The sequence below is a fragment of the Squalius cephalus genome (assembly GCF_949319135.1).
Source record: "Squalius cephalus genome assembly, chromosome: 7".
Classification (NCBI taxonomy): Eukaryota; Metazoa; Chordata; class Actinopteri; order Cypriniformes; family Leuciscidae; genus Squalius; species Squalius cephalus.
Genome location: NC_137128.1, coordinates 2,500,801 through 2,525,418, shown reverse-complemented (window position 1 = coordinate 2,525,418; position 24,618 = coordinate 2,500,801). Strand labels below are relative to the sequence as shown.

The 24,618-nt window shown below is 40.1% G+C and overlaps 2 protein-coding genes across 4 annotated transcripts in view; one reads left to right on the top strand and one right to left on the bottom strand.

The window, feature by feature from the left end:
- The window catches only part of znfl2a (zinc finger-like gene 2a), a 109,983-nt gene that overhangs the window by 32,136 nt on the left and 53,229 nt on the right, over nt 1-24,618 (bottom strand). The gene's annotated exons all lie outside the window — the stretch shown is intronic.
- On the top strand, nt 5,858-20,016 carry LOC307161645 (tripartite motif-containing protein 16-like protein). Of its 2 annotated transcripts, none has more exons than XM_079876515.1 (4): nt 5,858-5,931; nt 12,363-12,560; nt 16,429-16,464; nt 16,662-20,016. In XM_079876515.1, exons 3-4 carry the CDS (start codon nt 16,431-16,433, stop codon nt 17,180-17,182), a joined length of 555 nt encoding a protein of 184 aa, XP_079732641.1. In that variant the 5' UTR covers nt 5,858-5,931; nt 12,363-12,560; nt 16,429-16,430; the 3' UTR covers nt 17,183-20,016. The 2 variants fall into 2 exon arrangements, with proteins under 2 accessions (XP_079732641.1, XP_079732640.1); XM_079876514.1 differs by having other exon boundaries at nt 5,867-5,935; nt 12,366-12,560.

The following is a 24,618-nucleotide window of genomic DNA, read 5'->3' as shown; positions in this document are numbered from 1 at the left end:
CCACCTCCACTCGTCCATCATGTGGAATAACGGACTGACAGTATGGTTTATCCTAGTCTGGATTGTCCTATCCAGCTTACTAGGTCCATCGACAGCCCTTCACCGGTACACTGCTGCCCAGCTCCTTCAGCTGCGGATCCACCTGTCAGATCCTTCACCGGTGCTACATCTTTTCCCGGACATTGCTCGGCTCCCCCGTCAGAAATATATCCACCGCGGGTCCCGCCTGAGACTCCACATCAACCACTCATCTGCCATCAACTCCATTTGGTCCACAACCCGCCGTCCTCGCAGAAAACCCAACAGACGAGCTAATTGCGGCATGTTAGCCAACCTAGCCAAGTCGGCTAACCATGTCTCCACCTCCGTTTGCAGTGATGTCAACTTCGGACTATTCAACATCCGCTCACTCACTGGCAAAGGACTTCTTCTCCAGGACCTCCTCCTCGATTCCAAGCTGGATTTTCTATGCTTGACAGAGACATGGCAGCAACCGAACGACTTTTCTCAGTTAAACGAATCCACTCCACCTGGGTTTGTTTACATTTGTCAGCCCCGCCTCACCGGTCGAGGAGGAGGTCTTGCGATAATTCATCATGAGAAATTGCGTGTGTCGCCTATTTCTCTTCCTACATACTCATCGTTTGAATCAGTGGCTCTGCAAATTACTGGACCAACACCAACTATAGTAGCTGCTGTCTATCGTCCTCCCAAGCCCAACAAGGATTTTATTGATGAATTTTCCTCTCTTCTCACCCTCCTCTGCACACACTCCCCTAATGCCATTGTGCTTGGTGATTTTAATATTCACATGGACAGCATCAATCATATTATCACGAAGGATTTTACATCATGCTTGGACAGTTTCGATTTTAAGCAACATATAAATTTCCCCACCCATTCCAAAGGTCATATCCTTGATCTGGTGTGCTGCTCCGGTGTAACCCTTTTAAACTGCGCTTCTACTCATCTCCCCATTTCTGATCATATGTTCATATCATTTAATCTGAATCTGTCCATTTCCAAAACTAAACCTTCACGTATAATCTCTTTCCGTAACATTAAGAACATTAATCCTACAACCGTTACAACTGCCATAGAATCACTTCCCAGCATAACCTCCCCTTCTACATGTGATGAACTCGTTCTCCACTACAACAGCAGTCTCCATTCACTGTTGACTTCACTTGCTCCCATAAAAACCCGGACTGTATCATTCACTCGCTCTGCTCCATGGTTTACACCTCGTCTCCGCCTCCTCAAAGCTAAAGGACGACAACTGGAACGCCTCTACAAAAAATCCTGTCTCACCGTTCACAAGGAAATGTACCATCTCCACATCCTCCATTATAAGGACTCAATCAACACAGCCAAATCACAACACTATGCAGGTCTCATCAACGCTGGTGATGGGAACACGCGGACTCTGTTTTCTGTACTTAACAACTCCCTACACCCTCCGGACAACTTCCCCCAACACTTCTACTCTGCTGAGCAATGTGTTTCACTCATGAACTTTTTTAACGGTAAAATTGAAACTATTCATCAGCAACTGGACTCTCACATTTCCTACAATGTATCCCCTCCTGTTCCCCTCCGACCCCCTTCCTTTCAACCATTCTCGAATTTCCACCTTCCCTCTGTTGCCAATGTATCGGAACTCATCAGAAAATCAAAACCGTCCACCTGTCAACTCGACCCCCTTCCAACACCCCTGGTCAAAGCCTGTCTCCCCCACATGTCTCCTCTGATCACCGACATCATCCACTCCTCCCTCACCTCTGGTTCTGTTCCACCATCTCTCAAATGTGCTGCAGTAACTCCAATCCTCAAGAAACCTGGTTCAGACCCCAGCAACTTCAATAACCTCCGGCCTATCTCCAATCTGCCATTCCTTTCGAAAATCCTGGAAAAAAACAGTTGCATCCCAACTCCACTCTCATCTTTCCGACAATAACCTTTATGAACAGTTCCAGTCTGGTTTTCGTCCCCATCACAGCACTGAAACAGCTCTACTCAAAATAACCAACGACCTCCTCCTGGCAGCAGACTCTGGACTCCTAACCATTCTCATCCTCCTTGACCTTACCGCAGCTTTCGACACCATCTCCCACTCCATCCTTCTCCATGGACTGGCATCCATTGGACTATCTGGCACACCCCTGGACTGGTTCCACTCTTATCTCACTGGCCGAACTCAGTTCATCCATCTAAAAACTTTTGCATCCCAGCCATCTCCCATCTCCTCTGGTGTACCACAAGGTTCTGTCCTCGGTCCAGTCCTCTTCATCATTTACCTTCTACCCCTTGGTCACATATTCCATAAATACAATATTCACTTTCATTGCTATGCGGACGACACCCAGCTCTACCTTTCCTCTAACCCCAACTCCTCCCTCCCTCCCACCTCCCTCTGTGACTGCCTCCAAGAAATCAAAACTTGGTTTTCCTCCAACTTTCTCAAACTGAACAGTGATAAAACTGAGGTTCTTCTCATTGGTTCTAAATCCACCCTCGCCAAAGCTAACAGTTTCACCATCACCATCGATAACTCCTCTGTCTCCCCCTCCCCTCAAGTTAAGAGTCTGGGTGTCGTCCTGGACGGCACTTTGTCTTTCCATTCTCACATTAACAACATTACCCGTTCTGCATATTTCCATCTCCGCAATATCAACCGTCTCCGCCCGTCCCTCACTGCCGATAATACCGCCATCCTGGTCCATTCCCTCGTCACCTCCCGCCTGGATTACTGCAACTCCCTTCTCACTGGTCTCCCCCTCAAGTCCCTCCGTAAACTACAACTTGTTCAAAATGCTGCTGCCCGGATCATCACCAGGACCCCGTCTTCTCATCACATCACCCCTGTTCTCCAGCAGCTTCACTGGCTTCCCATCACACACCGCATCACCTATAAAATCCTTCTATTAACATTCAAAGCCCTCCACAACCTCGCCCCTCCTTACATAACTGAACTTCTCCACGTCAACACACCCAGTCGGACTCTTAGATCATCTTCATCCATCAGCCTCACTGTCCCCCCTGCCCGTATGACCACCATGGGTTCCAGAGCCTTCAGCTGTTCCGCCCCCCGCCTCTGGAATTCCCTCCCACCCAACATCCGAAACATTGATACATTGACAATTTTCAAATCAAATCTCAAAACCCACCTTTTTCTGCAATGTTACCCTCCCTGACTGTCACGCTCTCCAGATTTTTTTATTTATTTTTACTAAACCAAATTTTTTATCCTTTTTGAGTATCTTTTTGTATCTTTTAGTATGTTAACTGCTTTTGCTATCTGATATGTATTTTAAACCCTGTTTTATTTGTGCGGTGACCTTGGGTGTTTTGAAAGGCGCCTTTAAATAAAATGTATTATTATATATATATATATATATATATATTTTTTTTTTTTTTTTTTTTTTTTTTTATTATTATTATTATCCCACATATATATTATTATTATTCCACATATTATTGCTTCATATATATATATATATATATATATATATATATATAGCGGCAGGCTATATACACTCTGTGCTGTGTGCCTAATTATTATGCAAGTTGATTTTCTGATAATATTTTTTCCCAAGCACCTTTTAAATCTCTTTTTTGGCTCAATTTATCTGTATTTTCATAAATTATATATCACTTAAAAATGATTAAATACAAAATGAATAGTAGTTATTAAAATTTATGTGGTTTGGAATTGGTAAAATGTGCTTGGGGAAAAAAATGTGATCAGAAATCTATAAATATGCACGCAGTGTATATAGATAGAATAGATAATGTATACCATTTTCATATGTGTGTGAATATATATATATATATATAATTTGTTAGGGTCCAGCCAGGCTAGAAATGTTGCTCATTGCTTTAACTCTGTTACTCACACACATTTATCAGTGAGGTGTCCAGACACACTGAGTGTTTTCTATAATGGATATTGGAGGAAAATGCTTAACGTGTAATTAAACGCGTTGCGTTCATATTCTGGGCTCATTGGATTTTTTATATAGTATGGTTTATTAATATGATGTGTACTGAGTTTGGTCTTTTAATATCACTGTCTGAGTACAGTAAGCCCTGACGGTAAGCGCTTTAGGATGTCCCTGTAAAAGAGACACTATGCAGAGAAGACTCAAGAAGGCTTTTGTCCAATTCTGTATATTAGAGAGGAACACTGTTGAGATGTGCATGCTGTGGATTAAACCGTGTAAGCCTTTATTTCCCAACAAACACATTTAAAACCAGTAAGCATTTGTTTTGGCCTCATGTCTTGCTATAATTTTAAAATAACTTTTTAATGCACTGGCGCTCATCACTGAACACAGCACAGTAAATATGATACTGTAGCTTTTGTGCTATCAGAAACACACGGAGGCAGGATTGCAGTGTCAGAACAACAACAGTTGTGTTTCTTATTAAACTCGTGCGTCAGAGAGACGCGCATTAACCCACACCCAAACTCTCATGAACTCTTCTTAAAGGGGACATGTCCAATATCCACGCGTGTCGGTGATGAGTGAATTATGCCAGCAGGTCAGTGATGTGTGAGCTTGTATCTGCTCCTACAATATATATATGATATATACTAAATAAATATGATCTATAACACAATACAACACTCCCACCTGTGGGTTATTATTACTGTATGACACGAGTAAACCTGCATCAACACACAAAGCACAATCCATACACAATGTACTGATCAATGTCATTAGTACATGTTAATGCCATTTAAACTTGATTTATAGCCTACATTTTATAAATTATCTTTTTTAAATCAGCCTTCACCTTTTCTGCTTGGGTCTGCCTTGATTCTGAAGATTATTCTTGTCCATCACACGTTTATTTGTACTATTTTTCGTGTATAATTTCATTGTTCTTCACTCTTGCCTTTTCAAAATATCTAATAAATAAATCCAGACGAAGAGTTTGCGGTTCTCAATCTTTATTGAACACTTCAGTTGGTCAGTTTTGCGACATGATGCTATTAAAATCACAGCTCTTAATACATACGTGCTGGAGACCTTTTACCATAGGAATGCATCCAGATGTTATGCTGATAATCGCTGAAGTAATTAAATGAACTCAGTAGCTTTTCTGTCAGCAGACTAGCGTTACTGAGCATTAGCACTGAGCATTAGCACTGAGGAGCTGAGTAAATCTAGCCTCACTCACACAACAGCAGATTCCACTGGGAGCAAACACAATTAAGATATCTTTTTTAGAGATATATCACTAATTACCTTTGCGTATGTGTGACACTTTGGCAAGCCGTTTTGTCAACAGGAGAATTCGCTGTGTTAGAGACACTGACCTGTAGAAACATATCAATAGAAATAATAAGACCATCTCTGGTTTCGCTTCTCTCTGATAGAAAGAATGACTTACATTTTTAAGACACATCATCATATTTAGAATGCTGAATTTTATTAACATTATAAGGGCAGGGTATACCTTTTTATCACAGGGCCATACTCATAAATATAAATTCCCAAACCATAGCCATTTTTAGTCTGAAATATGATATATATCTAATATATAATTTAGTCTAAGATATCTATGACGTCATTACAGGTATCTAAAATGGAGTTTTGACTAGTCAATGTATTTAAAGATATCTCAAATCAGATTTCTTGTGGATATCTCTAAATATCAGTCTGACTAGTCAAATTATAATTATGACTCGTCACAATACATTTATGACTATCCAAAATATATGAATAGTCAAAACATAGTTTTATATGCTAAAACGGCTTGCCACACAGTTCTCGGATCTGGTGAACCGGTTCGACCGGTTCAGGAAAAAGAACCGGTTCAAAAGAGCGATTCGTCATCCCGAATGAACATTCACAGCTGTGACGCAAAACTGCGCTGATCCAGTCACACATTCTTTCCTCAACATCTTGACAAGATCAGTCGGTGAGTACTATAGTATTGAATATTCACATCTCTCATTAACATAATATTCGCGGAGACAAGATGTACATAGATGTGTTAAGTTCAGTCAATAAAAGTAGCCAGAGCAGAGGACTTTGGAGGTCTATAAATCATTACAATAGTGTGAGATCTGACAAGATGACTGTGATGTACAGCTGTCAGGATAAAGAAGTGCTAGCGATCTTATTCACTGACTCTATCTCTGAGGAGTTATGATAGCAGAAGACTCGTTCTCTGTCTACTTTCACTTTGTAAGAAGGAGATCGGCGAGATGATATACTGGCTCCCCATAATAACACATCACAGCAGCGATCATCATAAAACATGAACACAACTATTACTCTGTGTAAACTTTGTTCAGTGCGAGTTGCGTTTGCTTGAACACAGTCATTTACGACGTCATCACGCGGTGTGTGTGTGTGTGTGTGTGTGTGTGTGTGTGTGTGTGTGTGTATGGCGTTCCGGTTATTTAATGTAACTTTGCAAAATGCACTCGTCTCAATGAACGCAGTCCGCGTCTGCCAACTTATTCTATTATTATTTTTAAACTGAACAAAGATCACAGGGGACACATGTATCACACACACACACACACACACACACACACACACACACACACACACAAGGAACTCGAGGTAGAGCAAGGCAATAAAGTACATTTTCAAACAAGATACAGTAAGAGATAGTATACTAAAAAAAGTATTCATAAAACATTTAAAGGAGTAGAAATCAAACATACAATACATGATTAAACAGAAATAAATAACATGAAACAACGAAAAAAAAATGTTTTGTCATCTTCAGGAATTCAGGAGGTCACTTATAATCAAACCTTTTTTTAAACAACAGCAGTTTTAGCGGGTTTCTTGTTCGCTGATTAGCAGAGAGAGTCATGGGATAACTTTACATCAGCACAGAAAAGCCTAAACTTGGGCTTAGAATCAGTGGCTTTACATTCATGGAGATGAAACTGGCCACGGAGAGTTAGCAGCCGGACCTTCTCACCCGGAGTCCCACATCAAAAACAGGACACTCTTTATTTCACATTTCTGTTTCACAAATATGAAGTTTGTTGTGAGCAGAGAAAATACGGCAGGCTACTTCTGTCCAGAACTCCTTCGCACAATCACATTATGAGGGCAACTTTCAGTGTAGCATTTCCATTTAGTTTCCCCAACAATTAGTTAATTTATTTAATTATTTAGTTAGTTAGGAATATGTGGATTTAGGTAATTAAATTATGTATTTATTTGTAATTTTTTAATTTATATATTTATGTATTTAACTTATGTATTCGTTAATTTGCGTATTTATATATCCGTTTGTTTACAGTGGTATACTGTGGGGTTTCAGTCAGGGCCTTCAGTACGAGAGCCGCCTTGGTCCATGTTCCCTCACTGCTGTTAAAAAGCTAACACGGCTAGCAAAATAGCCTGTTCCGCTCAGTGCTAGCTGTTAGCCAGTCAGCGCGGTCGTAGTCGCCCTCAGTGCGCACAAACCCTTTTCCGGCCTTGGTCAGCCCATCCAGCTCAGGTGTAAATCCTCCTTTTGAAACGAGCTGTAAAAGGCACACGAAGGACATCACTGACATCGCCCACAACCCGCCAGACTCTCTAACGGTTGATGACCTCAGCGGGGGCTAGCGCGACACATCGCGGTGTTCATCACTGCGCACGCTACCAGTGCTGTGGTGCGTTTAGATGACGTATGGAAGATCCAGCTCAGCCTCACTAAAATAACCAGATTCTCTCTGGAAATATAATCGTAAAAATTACAAAATTTATTTTAGATTCTGACAGGGCCATATGGAAAATCCAGCTCAGCCTCACAAAAAAATAAATAAATAAATAAATAAATAAATAAAATATATATATATATATATTTTAGATTCTGGCAGGTCCATCAGCCCACAGCCCACCTCTGCTTATGTATTGCTTTTACAGGTTTCGTCCCCCATATAGAACTACTACCACAGTAGAAATACAGCTCATGATGGCAGGGTAGCCTAATTCAACATGTGAACGAGACACGGCCATCCGACGTGCGGAGCCAGGACTGTGTGCTTTATAAGGCACATTACACTAGTAAAACCTGCGTTACTGCAGTTAAACAATAGGCTGAATACTTTAATGTTCAGTAGGCTAACTCATACCTGCTGACACCCAAGCAATAGCAGGAGACAAACGAAACGCGGCTCACTGGTTTACTATGCTGCTGTTACACAAATTAATTAATAAATAGGGCTAAATAAAAAAACAAACAAACTACAGTAGCCTAAAGTTGGTCTATAGGACATAAGCTGTTCTGTGTTTATAGCCTAATAATTGTGTGTGCAGATTGTAGCTGTATAATTACGGTTATCAGACATAATGGGCAAATGTATTATTATTATTATTTTAATTAATAAATACGGCAATTAATGAATACATAAATAAGTCCACAAAAAAAAATCTACATAAATAAATATGTGACCCTGGATCACAAAACCAGTCTTATGTTGCACGGGTATATCTGTGGCAATAGCCAACAAAACATTGTATGGGTCAAAATTATAGATTTTTCTTTTATGCCAAAAATCATTAGGATATTAAGTAAAGATCATGTTCCATGAAGATATTTTGTAAATTTCCCACCTTAAATATATAAAACATTTATTTTTGTGAATGGATGCAGCACTATCGCCAACAGAAATGCACAACTTTAAAGGCGATTTTCTCAATATTTCGATTTTTTTGCACCCTCAGATTCCAGATTTTCAATAGTTGTATCTCTGCCAAATATTTTCCTATCCTAACAAACCACACATCAATGGAAAGATTATGTATTCAGATACAGATTCAGATGTATTATGTATAAATCTCAATTTAAAAAAAATTACACATAAGACTGGTTTTGTGGTCCAGGGTCACATATATAAATACACAATGTACAAATACATAATCACCTAAATCCACATATTCCTAACTAAATAAGTATATAAATAATGAAATAAATGAAACAGAAACAGGATATGTTAAAGGAAATGCTTCACTGAAGGTTGTAGTTGTGCGAAGGAGTTCTGGACAGAAGTAGCCTGGCGTATTGTCTCAGCTTACAGATGTAAAGATGAACCGTGCAGCTCTACTCCTGTCTCTCTCTCAGCATATCATCCATGGAGAACGACAGAAACGGACTCGCTCAGTGTAGACATAATCACTAATTTGGTCATTTCGCAGGTGTCCGATGTAGCAAAAATGTGAAAAGCAACCTATGATGGCAGAGCTTTCAGCTTATAGCGGAGAGTGGAGCGCTACCAAGTGCCAAGTGTCTCTCAATCATAACAGACAGATAGGCATTAATGCTAGATCTGGTATTTGTTTATAGGTTACATACAATTTGTTGGATGGTTTGTATTTATTTGTGCAGACTGTGCAGAGATTTAAAAGTGAGCCGGAGGATTTTGAATTTAATAAGATAAGCCACTGGAAGTCAGTGAAGATCGTACAAAATTGAACCTAACAGATAAGTTGGGGCTAAAGCGGTTACATAAAAGGTAATTGAAGTTCACACAATCCCACTAATTTGATCCAGGTTTATCTAGTCTGGATAACTGCGTGTGCACGTGTTTCTTAAGCGTCCATCATGGCTCAAATCGATATCCACCACATCAAACCGCATGTTTTGTGCTGTTTTATGCATTTGAGACATGGTGTTTTCCTCAGTGCAAAACTTACATTTCACAGGAATATTCTCCATTCGTGAATGTTAGAAAGTCGTGCAAATGTTTCCATTTTGCTGCTTGACCACATTGATGAGCGCTGCTGCACGAGCAGAAAATATAAGAAAGACTAAAATATACATTTTGCTTGGAAAAATAATATGCGATATTTTATAACACCAGAAATATCTTCCAGCTATAATCATTTATCTTTAGGATTTTGGATGATGCCGGTAGTCGGGCCACTGTTCTTTGCACACTGCACGCCTATCCTATCTCTGTCAGCTCGACTCGCTCTCCGCGGTCCTCTACTCCAGCCTCCTCGTGGCCCTCGCCGTCGCCTGGCTTCAGCGGGGGGGCAGATCATTCAGTGGTGCTGCACCCAAACTATGGACCTCGCCCCCCCGATCGCTCTGTGGTGTCAATACTATTCCTGGATTTAAAACTATGCTCAAAACTCACTCATTTTCTGAATGTCACCTTTCTTAAGTTGTACTGCATTTGGTTGTGTGTGATTGTGTTCTGCTGTGTGCTGCCCCGTCTACATAATTCTCCTTCACTGTACTTTTACTCTCATCCACCTACTGTTGTTTTGTTTGTTATCATTGTCCATTGCCATTATTGTTGCTTGTTCATTGTAAAGCATCCTTGAGCCCTGGAAAGGCACTATATAAATAAAACGTTATTATTATTATTATTATTATTCAGTTCAGGTGTTAGAGTTTAATCCCAGCTTTTCTTAGCGTCTTTTATGAAACAGCCCTCTGAACGGCACGTGTGTGTGTGTGTGTGTGTGTGTGTGTGTGTGTACTCATCTGAAGCTGTGTTTAAAAGAAACTCATTTAAGACTTGCTGATTTAAACATTCAAGAGCAAGAGAACTCGCGCACGCTGTGAGAAGGTGTGTGTGTGTGTTTGCACTCATCTGAAGCGCGCACACGTCTCAGACAGTGCACAAATACTGAGTTTCCTTTCGAGAGGTCTCTCGTATTGCGTAAGGCTATTACGCTATGGGAGAACTCCTTTCATATAGCTATTTTGACAATAATGGCTGCATGTTGAGTTATCTTCAGAGGACAGTAAATATATTCTGCTAAACAAGCAGCACATTGACTACTCTAAAATATATCCAAGTTTTACTTACTGTCCCTTGAGAAGATTTACTAAAATGTTTGGTGAAAAGTGAGGGGTGTACTCACTTTCGTGAGATACTGTATATAATATACATTATAAGAGTTTGGCCCTCATTAGGCCCATTCCTTGTTTTTCCCTATATGAAGCTCGTCACTGACTGGCTTATTGGGTTCACACTTTACTCTTTTACAGCCTCAGGCATCTTGCCTCGAGCTACTGTATGGAGCGAAGTGAAGCACGCACAGCGCTTTGAAGGGGGTTCCCGTAGCGTAAGCTAGCCTTACGCAACACGAGAGATCTCTCACTAACGTAACCGAGACGTTCTCTTTCAAGTCTTGCACTTCAACAGACAAACTCACACAAAAATCATATCAACATGTCCGTCTTGATGAGTATCCTAGCAGACATAATCTGTTATGCCTTACGTGAACTATATAAATATAAATATAAATATGCACAATATAAAAACTCAATCAATAAAATACATTAATGAAGAGCTATGCACAGTACATAAAGAAACAAAAAATATCAAGACCCAAAATACACAGAAGACTTCACAAAATATTAAAAGCACGGCTATACAAGTAAGTTTTCAGATGACATTTAAAAACAAACACACATTCAGATGATCTAATATTCCACAGTTGTGGAGCCCTCACTGCAAACGCTCTGTCCCCTTTAGTTACACATCCAGTCACTGGAACAGCCAGCAGCTTATTACAAGAAGAGCTAAGACATCTCCCTGATTCACAAGCTTTCAGGAGCTCAGTTAAAGAAGTAGGTGCCAAACCATTTAAAGCTTCATATGTCAACAATACAAATTTAAAAGTGATCCTTAAATAAACAGTTAACCAATGAGAAGAAGCTAAAGCAGGTGTAATATGATGAAATAACTTTATTCTTGTCAGTAGTGTGGCTGCAACGTTCTGCACTGATTATAAACGCGATACAGTGCGATGGTTCAAAGAAGAGAAAAAAGCATTACAATAATCAAGGCTGGAAGAAATAAAAGCATGAATACGTTTCTCTGTATCATTGAAATTCAGAAACCGCCTCACCTTGGAAATGTTTTTTAACTGATAAAAACAAGACTTCTTGACATGACATTCAAAATTTTAATTGGAATCAAAATAAGTATTCATTTAATCAGAATAATGGTAGACCTACCTGTAAAACATGAAAAGCACTGTTTATGAACTACATTACCCAAAATGCACCGCAGATTACTGGCGCGCATTTCAGTCTGTGCAGCAGCGAATTAACCACTCGTGTCATCAAACGGAATGAAATGAAACTAAGATCAATATTAACAAGCTTCCTCATAATTGTGAAAATGAACATAGGACATAACCTGATACTTCAGATACTGTACCTCTTATAGAAATACGACACAATCACGTGTTTAAAGCGAGACAGTTTATGCAACATATTAAACCTTTAATTTAACACACAACAGGGTCAACAACGGTATGACCACCATATTTTGTTCTGATTTCACCGTAAGTTATATTTAATATGCTCTTTGAGCTTGTCTGAGTTGATCATTAACAGAGACACATGCCTCTCTGCCCCTGAAACTGCAGGAGTCCCAGCTGGAGAAACTGTGCCATTCAGAGCGGAGAAAGCAGATTCTGGCGCTGAGGAGCAGTGGACTATCATCAGCACCGCTGAGGACGAGCTTACTCCGACTGGATTGGAGTCTGGAAAGCAGTACTCGATCCGCTACAGGATAGTGGGTAAAGTGTGAGTGAGTGAAGCCAGTGACACTCTACCGTCTTCAGGTAAGTGTCATATGCATAAAAAAATTGAATTACTCTCTATTTACTTCATTCACACAGTCAATGTTTGTATTGACATATTTCCTAACAGGTGTGTCTAATAATAAATGTGTAACATTTTGTAAAGGGTTTGCCATTTGACTGTATATACTGTATATTAACATATTTCCATCGTTCATGTTGTTACAAATAGTCCTTAAAGACGCTGAGTATATTATGCAGTTAATGTAAAATGTAGGCTACTATTCTTATGTTGGAGTGATGAACGGAGCGAGGACTCAATAATACAGAAGAATAGGCTTTTATTAATTATAAAAATAAAACAGAACACAAACAAAAACTAACCCGAGGGGGAAAGCACACACAGAGGGAGTTTTGACAGGTAGACATTCAACGACAATCTGGCACAGGACTGCAAACACAAGGAGGATAAATAGGGAGAAAACAAGGCAGGTAACGAGGGAGGACAGGTACGACAAATGAACCAATAATCAGGTGACAAGATGAGCAGGGTTAGACAATCGACAGGAGAGCACAAGGACACACACATGACAAGCCATGTGCTCTCAACAAACATGACAACAAACATGACTAAAACACAAGCACATGGCCAGTAAAAACAAATCACAAAATGAGACATGAACACACAGCCAATGAGCACTCAGACAGACGGACTGTGTTACTTGTGTTCGACGTACATGGCAATCATAGTTTTTAAATTCCAATTGACGCGTTCAGTGAGGTTTGACTGAGGATGGTATGCGAAGGTGAGTTTTTGTGTTACTTGCCACTGCTTACATAATTGGGCCAAGAGGTTTGAGGTGAATTGTGTCCCTCTGTCAGACACGATGAAGGCTGGTGTTCCCCATCTTGTGGAAGTATCCTCTGTAAGAATTTGCACAATGGTTGTAGCCTTAGCAGCTCTCATGGGGAAAACCTCTACCCATTTAGTGAAATAGTCCACTATGCTGGCGGGTGCTTCGTGGAAATGGTCCCATGATGCCCATGCCAAGCATATTTCCAGGCTCGACTATGGGCACACTTGTAGCCCCCCTGCAGGGTTTAAGTTAGCGGGCTTATACTGTTGGCATTTCTCACACTTTGCAGTGCTGCCATACATCATTACGTATCGATGGCCAATAAGCAAATTCTAAAAGTCGCAGAAGAGTGTTAAATTTACCCAAGTGACCACTCAGAGGGCTGTCATGTGCAAGTCAAAATTACTTCCTTCAGGTTTGCAGGGACTACAATTTGAAATCTTTGGCCTTCTTTAGAGTCTGGAACACTCCTAAATAAAACCTCATTTTAAAAAACGTAGTGTGTTCTCAAAAGATCTTTGGTTTGCTGGCTCTTGGCTTTAACCAGGATCTCTTGGTACTCTGGGTCTTTTTTCTGTTCATCCGCGATTTGAGACAAGTCCAACAGCAGATCACAAGTGACAGAAGTAAAACCACGCCTAGCTGGTGTGTGTAACAACACAGCCGGTGATTCAGCCGCATCTCTCCTGGTCTGATCATCCATCTTTCCAGTCTGGATGAGGGCTTTGGATGATGGAAAAGCCAGAATAAGGATGCGTGATCAGTGATCACCTCAAAAGCTCTGCCTTCTAGGTAATGGTGGCACTTCTCTACAGCCCATACTACTGCTAGACATTCCTTTTCTGATGCTGAATAGAGCAAACGGGATGCAAACGGGATGCATTACTCTCTCTTGTCCATCCACTTCCTGTGTCAATACAGCTCCTTAGCCCACATCACTTGCCTCGGTCTGTACTTTAAAAGAAGAATCAGAGTTAGGTGTACTTAAAACAGGTTCTCTGGTGAGTTCATCTTTGAGGTTAAATGAACGCTGGCAGTCGTCTGTCCACTTCTTTCCTCTTCAGTGTGTGTAAGGGTGCTGTTTTAGTGGAGAAGTCGGAAATAAACCGATGGTACCAAGCCGCAAGGCCTAGAAATCGTTGTACCTGTTTATAAGGACTTGGGAGTTGGGAATGTTCTGATTACATCCACTTCGTCTGAATTCACCTTGACTCCATCCACTGTGATGGTATGGCCTAAGTAGTCAAGCAAAGAACATATGAACTTACACTTCATGAGGTTAAGAGTGAGACCAGCCTTGTGCAGACTATGAAACCCTTGTTTGAGATGGTGCAAGTGTGTTTGGATGTCTGGGGAGTACACAATAATGTAATTGATATAGACCATGCAACATTTGTTCTTGTGCTCTCTGAGAACAATCAGCCGTTGGAAAGATGCTGCTGCGTTTCTAAGGCCAACGGGAAGACACAAGAATTCATATAGCCCTGAAGCAGTAATGAAAGTTATCTTTGCCATACTTGCAGAATCCATTTCAAATTGCCAGTATCCGCTCTTTAAGTCCAACGTGCTTATCACCTTGGCTTCTTGGAGAGAATCAAGAATATCCATGATCTGAGGCATCGGATACGCGTCAAGGTGAGTTTTTGTGTTAAGGCCACGGTCATCAATGCATAACCGGGATCCTCCATCTTTCTTATCTACGACCACCTCAGGTGAAGTCCACGGACACGAAGAAGGTTTAATGATTTTTAGTTGAAGCAACTCTTTAATCTCTTCTTAAATTGATTCTTCACTTGGTTGAAGCATGTGAGTTTTCCACTGCTTGGTCGATCAGCTTTTCCTCATCGTGAATCATTCCGCCTTCTCCTTCTGCAGCATAAAATTGGACAGCAGCGTGCTCGTGCATTTTATTAAAACATAGGATGGCTAGAGTTAGCATCAGGCAAGTATGCACGTGAAACAATAAAATCGATAGTTATTTTGGCTTCTTTGAGGAAATCCAATCCCAAGATGACAGGAACAGACAAGTTTTCATCGTCCATCACATAAAATGCATTCCCAGAATGCTTTACCACGAGTTTTCTGACTCTGGCCATTAGCGAGCATGAACGTTTGAGCACTTCTGGTCAATTGCTCATCCCTCTTCCTCAATCTCTGCCATACTTTTTGCTGCAACAAAGAAAATGTGCTTCCTGTATCATTGAAGTATGAATGAATGAAAATTATAGGAGCTTGTAGTACTTTGTTCCACTGAGAGCTAAAAGTGGGATCAATAAAGATGAGGCGATTAGGTTGACCTGAATATTTCTTCTTCTGCTCCTCATCTTTTCCTTGACTCAATCTTCTCTTGCTCTCTGACCAGTCCTTCTCTCTTTGCGTGCCGAGACAAACCAGATCATCAACAGTTTTTACTGTTCCCCTCAACAGTGAAGCCAAGCGTTGCATGCACTAGTTCATTTTCAGACATAGGATTAAGTGATTTAGTGACATCGCTCTGTAGTTGAAAGCAAAGCGTCTTGTGATATAAGTGAACTGATATATATGATGAAAAGTCCTTTCTACAAAAGAAAGCAAAATAGCTAACATCACTCATTATTCATTACAAATACACCAAGACATTAGCATAGTCAGCCAATACTCACGTTTGAGCGTAAACTCTACGAGTCCTCAAAACAGGACTTCAGATGAGTAGGCAGGTCGCATTAGTTCAGCCATGCGTTTCCCTCTACCAAATGAACTGACTTGTTCATGGGTTACCAGGCTTATACCCGGTAGCCACCATGCACTAGCGCCCTCAAGCGGCTCCCAGTGGTATTACACTTGACCCAGATACCTTTTTTTAGGCAATAGTGAAATACAATAATAAAAACCAGGTAACGTTCAGACTGTTACAATAGTGACATGTCAATATTACCAAACCCTCAATAGTGATTGTGTTAGGATTTGGGCTCTGTAAATAATGTTGGAGGATTTCTGCATGTGTTAGCAATGGATGCAGGATCATTTTCTCTTGACATGATAATCACACTCTTCATGTCTGTTGATTTCCACAGTCATGGCTCCCAAGACCAGGAGCGACTTCCTTCAGTGTAAGTCAGAAAACAAGCAGAGAAACTCACTGAGTGTGTTCATGTTCTTCCTGTAGAAGCTGAAAGAAAACATGACAGAAGAGCTTTAGAGTTGATCATGTGAATGATGATTAAACTGCACTGAGACATGAAGAGTTCAGATACACTGAAAGATCAGATTCATAATTCCTGATTGTGATGTGTTTTATCTCCATCAGATTCCCGTCAGCTCTCTCCGGATCTGAACACAGTGAATAAACACCTCCGTCTGTCTGAGGAGAACAGAGTGATTACTGGCAACTTCACAGAGCTTCAGTCGTATCCCGATCATCCAGACAGATTTGATTGTTATGAGCAGGTGATGTGTAGTGAGAGTGTGTGTGAACGCTCTTACTGGGAGATTGAGTGGCGTGGTGGTGTGTCTATATCAGTGTCATATAAGGGCATCAGCAGGAAGGGGTGGGGTGATAAGTGTGGGTTTGGATTTAATGATCAGTCCTGGAGTTTGGACTGCACTCCCTCCGGTTACTCATTCATACACAATAACATAGAGACTAAACTCCCTGTAGTGCCCAGTCGTAGAGTAGGAGTGTATGTGGATCACAGTGCAGGAATACTGTCCTTCTACAGCGTCAGCGGAGACAAAATGAGCCTGATCCACAGAGTCCAGACCACATTCACTCAGCCGCTCTATCCGGGGTTTTATGTTTTTCTTGGATCATCAGTGAAACTGTGTTGATGGATCTGAATAGACTGTAGAGAGATCCTAGTGTTGATGGAGATCAGCTTCATTTAGTTTTATAATAGAGTCACATCAATCATTTATAATTTATGTAGAATCGGGATTTGTTAAACATTTTAATCCAGGTGTATTTTAGAGGTTCAAGCACTGAAGCTGCTGCAACACTATTGTACTATTTTGCCAGTTATTCCTTTCAATAAATAAATTAATAAAAATGATACATCAAAGCACTGTAATGATATTAACATGTGTATGTATTGATCTGTATCTGCTAATCAAACCTAACGAATCCTAATACATTCAGAGGAAAGACACCAGCAAGATGCTCCAATCCGGCCACAGGGGGCGCTAAAACTGACCAAGACCCCATGAACTTAAACATATAATCCTTTTTTAGGTCTGAAGAACTCTGTTACATCTCAATCTTTTGCTCATCCTTCGCGTAAAAATTAATTCTAATTATGGATCTCAGTTTCCTCAATAAACAACTCTTTGATATGCCAACGTCCTATGCAACAAGCCTGCTTCTCCACAACTGCGTCACACATTATAAATCAATTTAAAAGTCTCTTTTTAGTGTCTTTCACATCAAACTTCACTTCTCCTCTTGCAATATTTTTTTTTTCCAATTAGATAAATCTAATACTCAAATATGTTACATATGTTTACACACATTTTCTGAAAGCATGCCTCATATTCTCAGAACTCTACACACAAATCCAAAAACACACACACAATGGGCAAAACCCCTCAATTCTCCTGCAAAATGAAACTTTACATTCAAAACAATGTTATTTCTTCTCAAAATGGCATTTTGTTTTCAAATGACACACACAAACCATCATATGAATAGACATTTATAAGAACCAGTTGAACACTGATGTGCTCAATGTAAAACACTATGATGAATGGAAAACACTTCTTCTCCATTCATCATAATGACTTAGGCCTTTTTTTGGTTCAGTGTTACACTTACTACAGACAGTACATACAGAAGTGTGTATTAAAATATTTGAGAATATTGTTTTTATACTCAGAACACACAAATACACGGTAACAAATATATTTTATTTTTTCCACAAAAACAATGTACACAGTGTACATCCCAACCAACACACAGTAGTACATTCAGTGGTCTACATACAAAACAACAGAAGAATTGACTGTATACAGTTACAGTAAAAAAAAAAAAAAATCCAATGTTGGCATCCATTGCTCCATTGAAGAGCTGCCCTGTTGCCCTTTCATGCTAAAGCTCTGATTGCTAATTGTAAAACTGTGTGACGGGTGTTTGCCCATGTGAAGAGTCAGTGTGCATATCTGAATGGCAGTGTGTTCCTTGTGAAAACAAGAGATTTTCTGCATGAAAATTGTGCCAAAAGCAGATAATTGTGTGTAGTGTTTTGAGAAAAGTGTGTTTTAGAACTGCAGTTAGAGTGTAAAGCAGGAATTGTGCTTGTAGTTTAGCAGAACTGGTTCAGGGGGTTGGTGAATGAGTTACATGTTGTGGTCATGGTGTCTCAAGTACCAGGATTTGTGTGTAAACAATTGTGATTCGTCAACGAGACCGCCATATTGATCCGGGCAAGACCGCTCTATAAGCAAATACAAGTAAATGAGGAGCTGTGGCTTTTCTGGACAAAAAGCGCAATAACGTTAAGGTTTATCAAATGATTTCAATGGTTTATGATCTGTGTAGAGTACGAAAAAGGTTCCGTCTCCATTTATTAAGAATCTTGATAGTTGGTACTTGAAAATTATTAATTGTAATTAGGAATTGTGAAAACTTGCGCATGTCAAGCACAGTTTTGGTTTGTTTTTCTGGGTTAATAATTGTAGAGATGTCCCTAATGTAATATAATTTAATGTTCAAGAAATATGCATAATGTATTTTATCGTGGAAATGACTTCTGTCTTAAACAACGTCATCTTAGTTTTTTCTTGTTCCTTTAGCCTTTTCTCTTGAATCACATCATAGGATGGGTGTCACAGTGCAATTTCAAATGAATGTAAAGATAATTTGCAGCTCAAAACCTTATTTATCTGAAGCATTTATCTTAAGGCTCTTTTCTTTATATAATTTATTTCTATATATAGTTTTCCTCCTAACCTTATTATGGCGGAGGAGTGAGATTGTGTTGCTAGTTTGGAGTTATGATCACTGTGGTGCATCTGTTAGAATGCACAAGTCTTTGTTCTCCATAAACATTCTCCTTAATTCCAACTCCAATTCTCCTTATAGAGCAAGCAACTACTTAACAACAATTTCAATGCAAAACCTAAATGTTAGCATTAACTGTATGCGTGGCAATCAGACGAAACAAAAAGTGCTGAGTCATTCAGTCCTTCAACGGCAAACAGTAAATGGTCCGAAACCACAATACAGTTGTTTATCCACACAAACAAGTAAGGGATAATGTAGAGCGAGGCGGTTGTTATAGCGAATACAAGGGTCTTGAATCATTCTGAAGGGGTTGTATTCGGTATAACAACCGCCTCGCTCTACATTATCCCGCTTATTACATGGCTACCTACCAAATAAATCAATAATTTGACAAAATATTGATTTAAAAAGGAGATTATTGATTTAAAAACGATTGTATTGCTTCCGCTAAAGAAAATAGTCCGTTCCGTCTCTACGGTTAGAATCCTGCGTCCATAGCAACACTCTGTTTTTCATGGCAACGGTGTGTTATACTTAGCAGCGGTCTGATATCAAGACATAACACACCACATTCTACATTAGAATTCAACCAAGCCATGTAATAAATATATATAGTGCGTAAATATGATCGAACTCACAATAATTTTGCACGCACAAACCCACCAAAGCAAGATTAACTTTGCAAACAACACTCAAAGTCCTGAGTTCCTTCTGCCCGTCGCATCACTACAAATGAAAGGACTTTGCAATGTTTTTTTCAGGCAGTAATGATAATACAGTCTTTTAGCGCCCTCTGCCGGACTGGCTTGCAGTATACTTTTCAATATTTATGCTTGCTGTTTAACCCTCTGGGGTCTGAGGTGTTTTTGGGGTCCTTGAGATGTTTTGACATGCCCTGACATTTGTGCTTTTTTCAGTTGCTTATGAACATATTAATTGCAAAAGTGTCATTGCACTCTATTTAGCACAAACAGGGCTACCATAATATGTGAGCAACATATATGTACATGTTTGTATTTTTAAGAGAATAATGTTTATGCACGGTTATTGGAATTTTTAAAAAAAAAATAAAGTTTCTGAAATAAAGCCTCAAAACACATACTAAATGTGTCCACAAGACTTTTGACTAATGGATGTTGTCGCCTAGAGTTTTTGCTTCAAAATTATCTGAAATCATCCTGCCTAATCATTCACATAGAACAATACATTGATTTAAATTTTGTAAGAACGAATTTTTTTTGGAAAGGCAATATGTGTGGGGGCGTGAATGATCATGAATAATGCTGTGATTCACACCTGAGAAGACAATGACCCGCATAATGAGCTGCATAATGAGCCTTTCAGTCAGGTATGTCACTGAGAGGGAACCACAAGAAAGAATGCGAGAACAAAAGAAATATATATATATATATATATATATATATATATATATATATATATATATATATATATATATATATATATATATATATTCTATAGAATTGGTTCAAAGTTAGAGTTGGAAACATCTTGAATTTTTTTGTCTTTTTCCACAAATTTTGTTTGCATGCAAATTGTATAATATCCAAGGTAAACATTTCTAGTAATTGTGCAGTTAATTCTCATATTGTATTTTTCCCAAATTTGTCACTAATAAAACACAATAAAAAATAATTTAAAGAGAACGTTTATATTGGCCTATTAAGGTTTTGTTTACATCTACCTTGTAAATATATTTTTTGCTATTTTATTAAAAAGGTTACAATTACAACAATTACAATTTTAACAATATTTCAAGTGTAATCTTTTTTTGTAAAAAGTATACATTTTATCATACGTATTTCAAAGTTAAGGATTCATTAGTTTGAATATTGAAACAAACACTAAAATAACATCTTAGTTGATAATTCAATATACCTACTTTAGTTTTGACAAAACATCCCATACTATATAAAAATAAAAAAAACCTTATTTGGTGTGGCAGTAGTCATTTTTACAGTAAAAACTAAACAACGATATATTTTCATTTACTCATAAATACTTTCACATTCATATTTCATCTGTAACATCGTTTTTATGATATATTAGCATATAAATGTTAATTTGCAGTTTAATACGTTGCTTATACAAAGACATTTTATTTCAACATATTTCAGTCGATTTTTACTCATCTCAGAATAGCAATATAGTGTGGTAAAAACTAAACTAGTAGATGTGTTCATGTAAAAATAACATTTTATTTCACAGAAATCACATAAATTCATTCATTCACATACAGACACGCGTATTTTTCATATTTAAAGTCTTTTTGCGGTTTACAGACACTGTTCCATATCGCGATTAGAACAAAGCACTTAAGAATAAAGAACTTACCATTCACAATCCTCAGCTGGATCTGTTGCTCCTCGAAGTGAAACTAAACCAGCACTTGTGAGGTAAATTTCCCAGGATTATAATTACGATAGTATTATTCCTCACAGCGTAAAGTACATGACTCTTATTAAACTTGATGTGTTTTATCCAGTTGATGTGGCGTTTGCCGACCCCAGAGGGTTAACACACAAGTGTTTGTTTTATTATTCATACCTAAACAATAAACAATGTCTTTATTGGGGTCTCAGACCCCACTTCGGGCCGCTATACCTTCCGAGTCGGGTCCCTGTCTTCCACCTCGCTGCCCCACCGCAGGTATGTCTGTGGTGCCCCATGTCCCCTGGCTCGGTTTGTGGAAGCATGGACAGCGCCTCCCAACCTGTCCAGCTGGCTCCTCCGTACCATCAGACTATGATTCAGTTCATCCAGCGCCCGCCCAGGTTCAGGGGTATTCACTACACTTCCGTGTTGAGTGAACAGGCCCCTGTCATGCGGACAGAGATCGCATTCCTACTGGTGAAGGGTGTGATAGAGAACACCTTACAGAGGAACGTGTCCGGTCAGTGTTGAACTGCTTGAATACTATCAAGAGCAGGACAGCAGTCCCACTGACATTTTTTCAAAGGCTCCTGGAGCAAATGGCAGCTGCAGTAATGCCGCTGAGTTTGCTCATATGAGGCCGCTTCAGCACTGGCTTCACGTCCAAGTCCCGAGATGAGCGTGGCAGAGCGGCATGCTCCGTGTGACTATCACCCTACACTGTCGCAAAACCCTCAGCCTATGGTCAGACCCTTCATTTCTCCAGGCAGGAGAGCCCCTAGAACAAGTGTCCAGGCATGCTGTGCTCACCACGAATGGCTCCAACACCAGCTGGGGGGCCTCGTACAATGGGCATGTAGTAGCGGGGATCTGGACAGGCCCACAACTGCATTGGCACATCAACTGCCTCGAATTGCTAGCAGTACACCTTGCTCTGAGCCGCCTCAAGAAGACGCTGCTCAGCAAGCATGTGCTGGTCCGTACGGACAACACTGCAACCGTTGCGTACATCAACCATCAAGGTGGTCTACGCATCCCTCGCATGTCGCAACTTGCCTGCCATCTCTTCTTATGGAGTCAGAAGCATTTGAGGTCACTTCGTGCCACTTATATCCCCGGCCTGCTCAATCATGCCGCCGACAAGCTCTCACGACAGCCTGTGGCCCTGGCAGAGTATGGGACCACTTCGGGGCCGCACAGATAGATCTGTTTGCCTCTCAGGACCCGTTGCCAGTTGTTCTATTCCCTGACCGAGGGGACCCTCAGCAAGTATGCGCTGGCACACAGCTGCCCCGGGGCCTATGCAAGTTTGCGTTTTTCCCATTGAGCCTTCTCGAACAGACACTGTGCAAAGTCAGGGAGCACGAGGAGCAGGTCTTTGCTAGTCGTGCCTTACTGGCCAAACCGGACCTGGTTCCCCGAACTGATGCTCCTCTCGACAGCCCCTCCCTGACCCATTCCTCTGAGGAAGGACCTGCTTTCTCAGAGACGGGGCACTGTGTGCCACCCGCGTCCAGACCTCTGGAAACTCCATGTCTGGTCCCTGGACGGGACACGAAGGACTTAGGTGATCTACCACATGCAGTCGTAGACACCATCACTTCCGCTAGAGCATCCTCTACGAGGCACGCTTACGCTCTGAAGTGGAACCTGTTCGTTGAGTGCTGTTCTCACCGAGAAGACCCCTGAAGATGTTTGGTCAGTACTGTGGTTTCCTTCGGGTCCCCGCTCTGATAACAGTAACTTTCTCAAATGTTTACAAAACAAGCGGGAACCCAGTGTGCCTGTATCTTTCTCTATTGCTGTTCTATTACATGATAGAAAGTCAAAGGCCTTCAATAGCCGTACAGCAAACCCAACTAATCTGGTGCCTATTACACGTCAAACTAATATTGCTGTGGGGAAAAGTAAGACTGTTAAGTTAGCACTTTTTAACATTCGCTCACTTAAAAATAAATCACTTCTAGTCAACGACTTAATAACCACAAACAACCTGGATTTTATGCTTCTAAATGAAACCTGGCTAGAAGACAGCTGCAGTGCAACAATCCTCAATGAAACATCCCCTCTTAACTTTACTTTTATGAGTGTCTGCAGAGCTGTTAAGAGAGGTGGTGGTCTAGCTGCGCTTTTTAAAGATATCTATCAATGTAAGCAAACATCATTTGGGAATTACCCGTCTTTCGAATATCTGGGTATTGTGTTAAAAGGTGCTCCACGCATTTTACTTATCATTATTTACAGGCCTCCAAAATACTCTCCAGCCTTTGCTGAGGACTTTACAGAACTGTTATCAACAATTACCTCAGAGTTTGATTGTTTTGCCATTGCTGGGGATTTTAACATTCACATAGATAATGCAGAAAACAATATGGCAAAAGAAATCAAAACTGTTTTAAAAACTTTTGATTTGACTCAGCATGTACATGGACCCACACACAATCATGGACACACTCTAGATTTACTTATCAGTAAGGGTCTAAACATTTCATCGATTGTTATTAAGGATGTAGCACTGTCTGATCATTTCTGTATTTTCTTTGATATATTGATCTCTCCTGCCACTGAAGCTAGATCTGTGTCTGTCAAGAAGAGATGCTTAAATGAGAACACTAGTTTACTATTTATGAAGGCTATATCCTTAACACCAAGCATATCTGCAGACTCTGTTGATTTTCTCCTTGATTCTTTTAACTCAAAAGTTAAAAGTGTAATTGATGAAATTGCTCCTGTTAAAGTCAGGAAGAAGAGTGGCAGACAAAAAGCACCTTGGAGAAATTCAACAACAGTGCAAAATATGAAAAGACAATGCAGAAAAGCAGAGCGCATGTGGCGGAAGACAAAACTTGTAGTCCATTATAACATCTACAAAGACAGC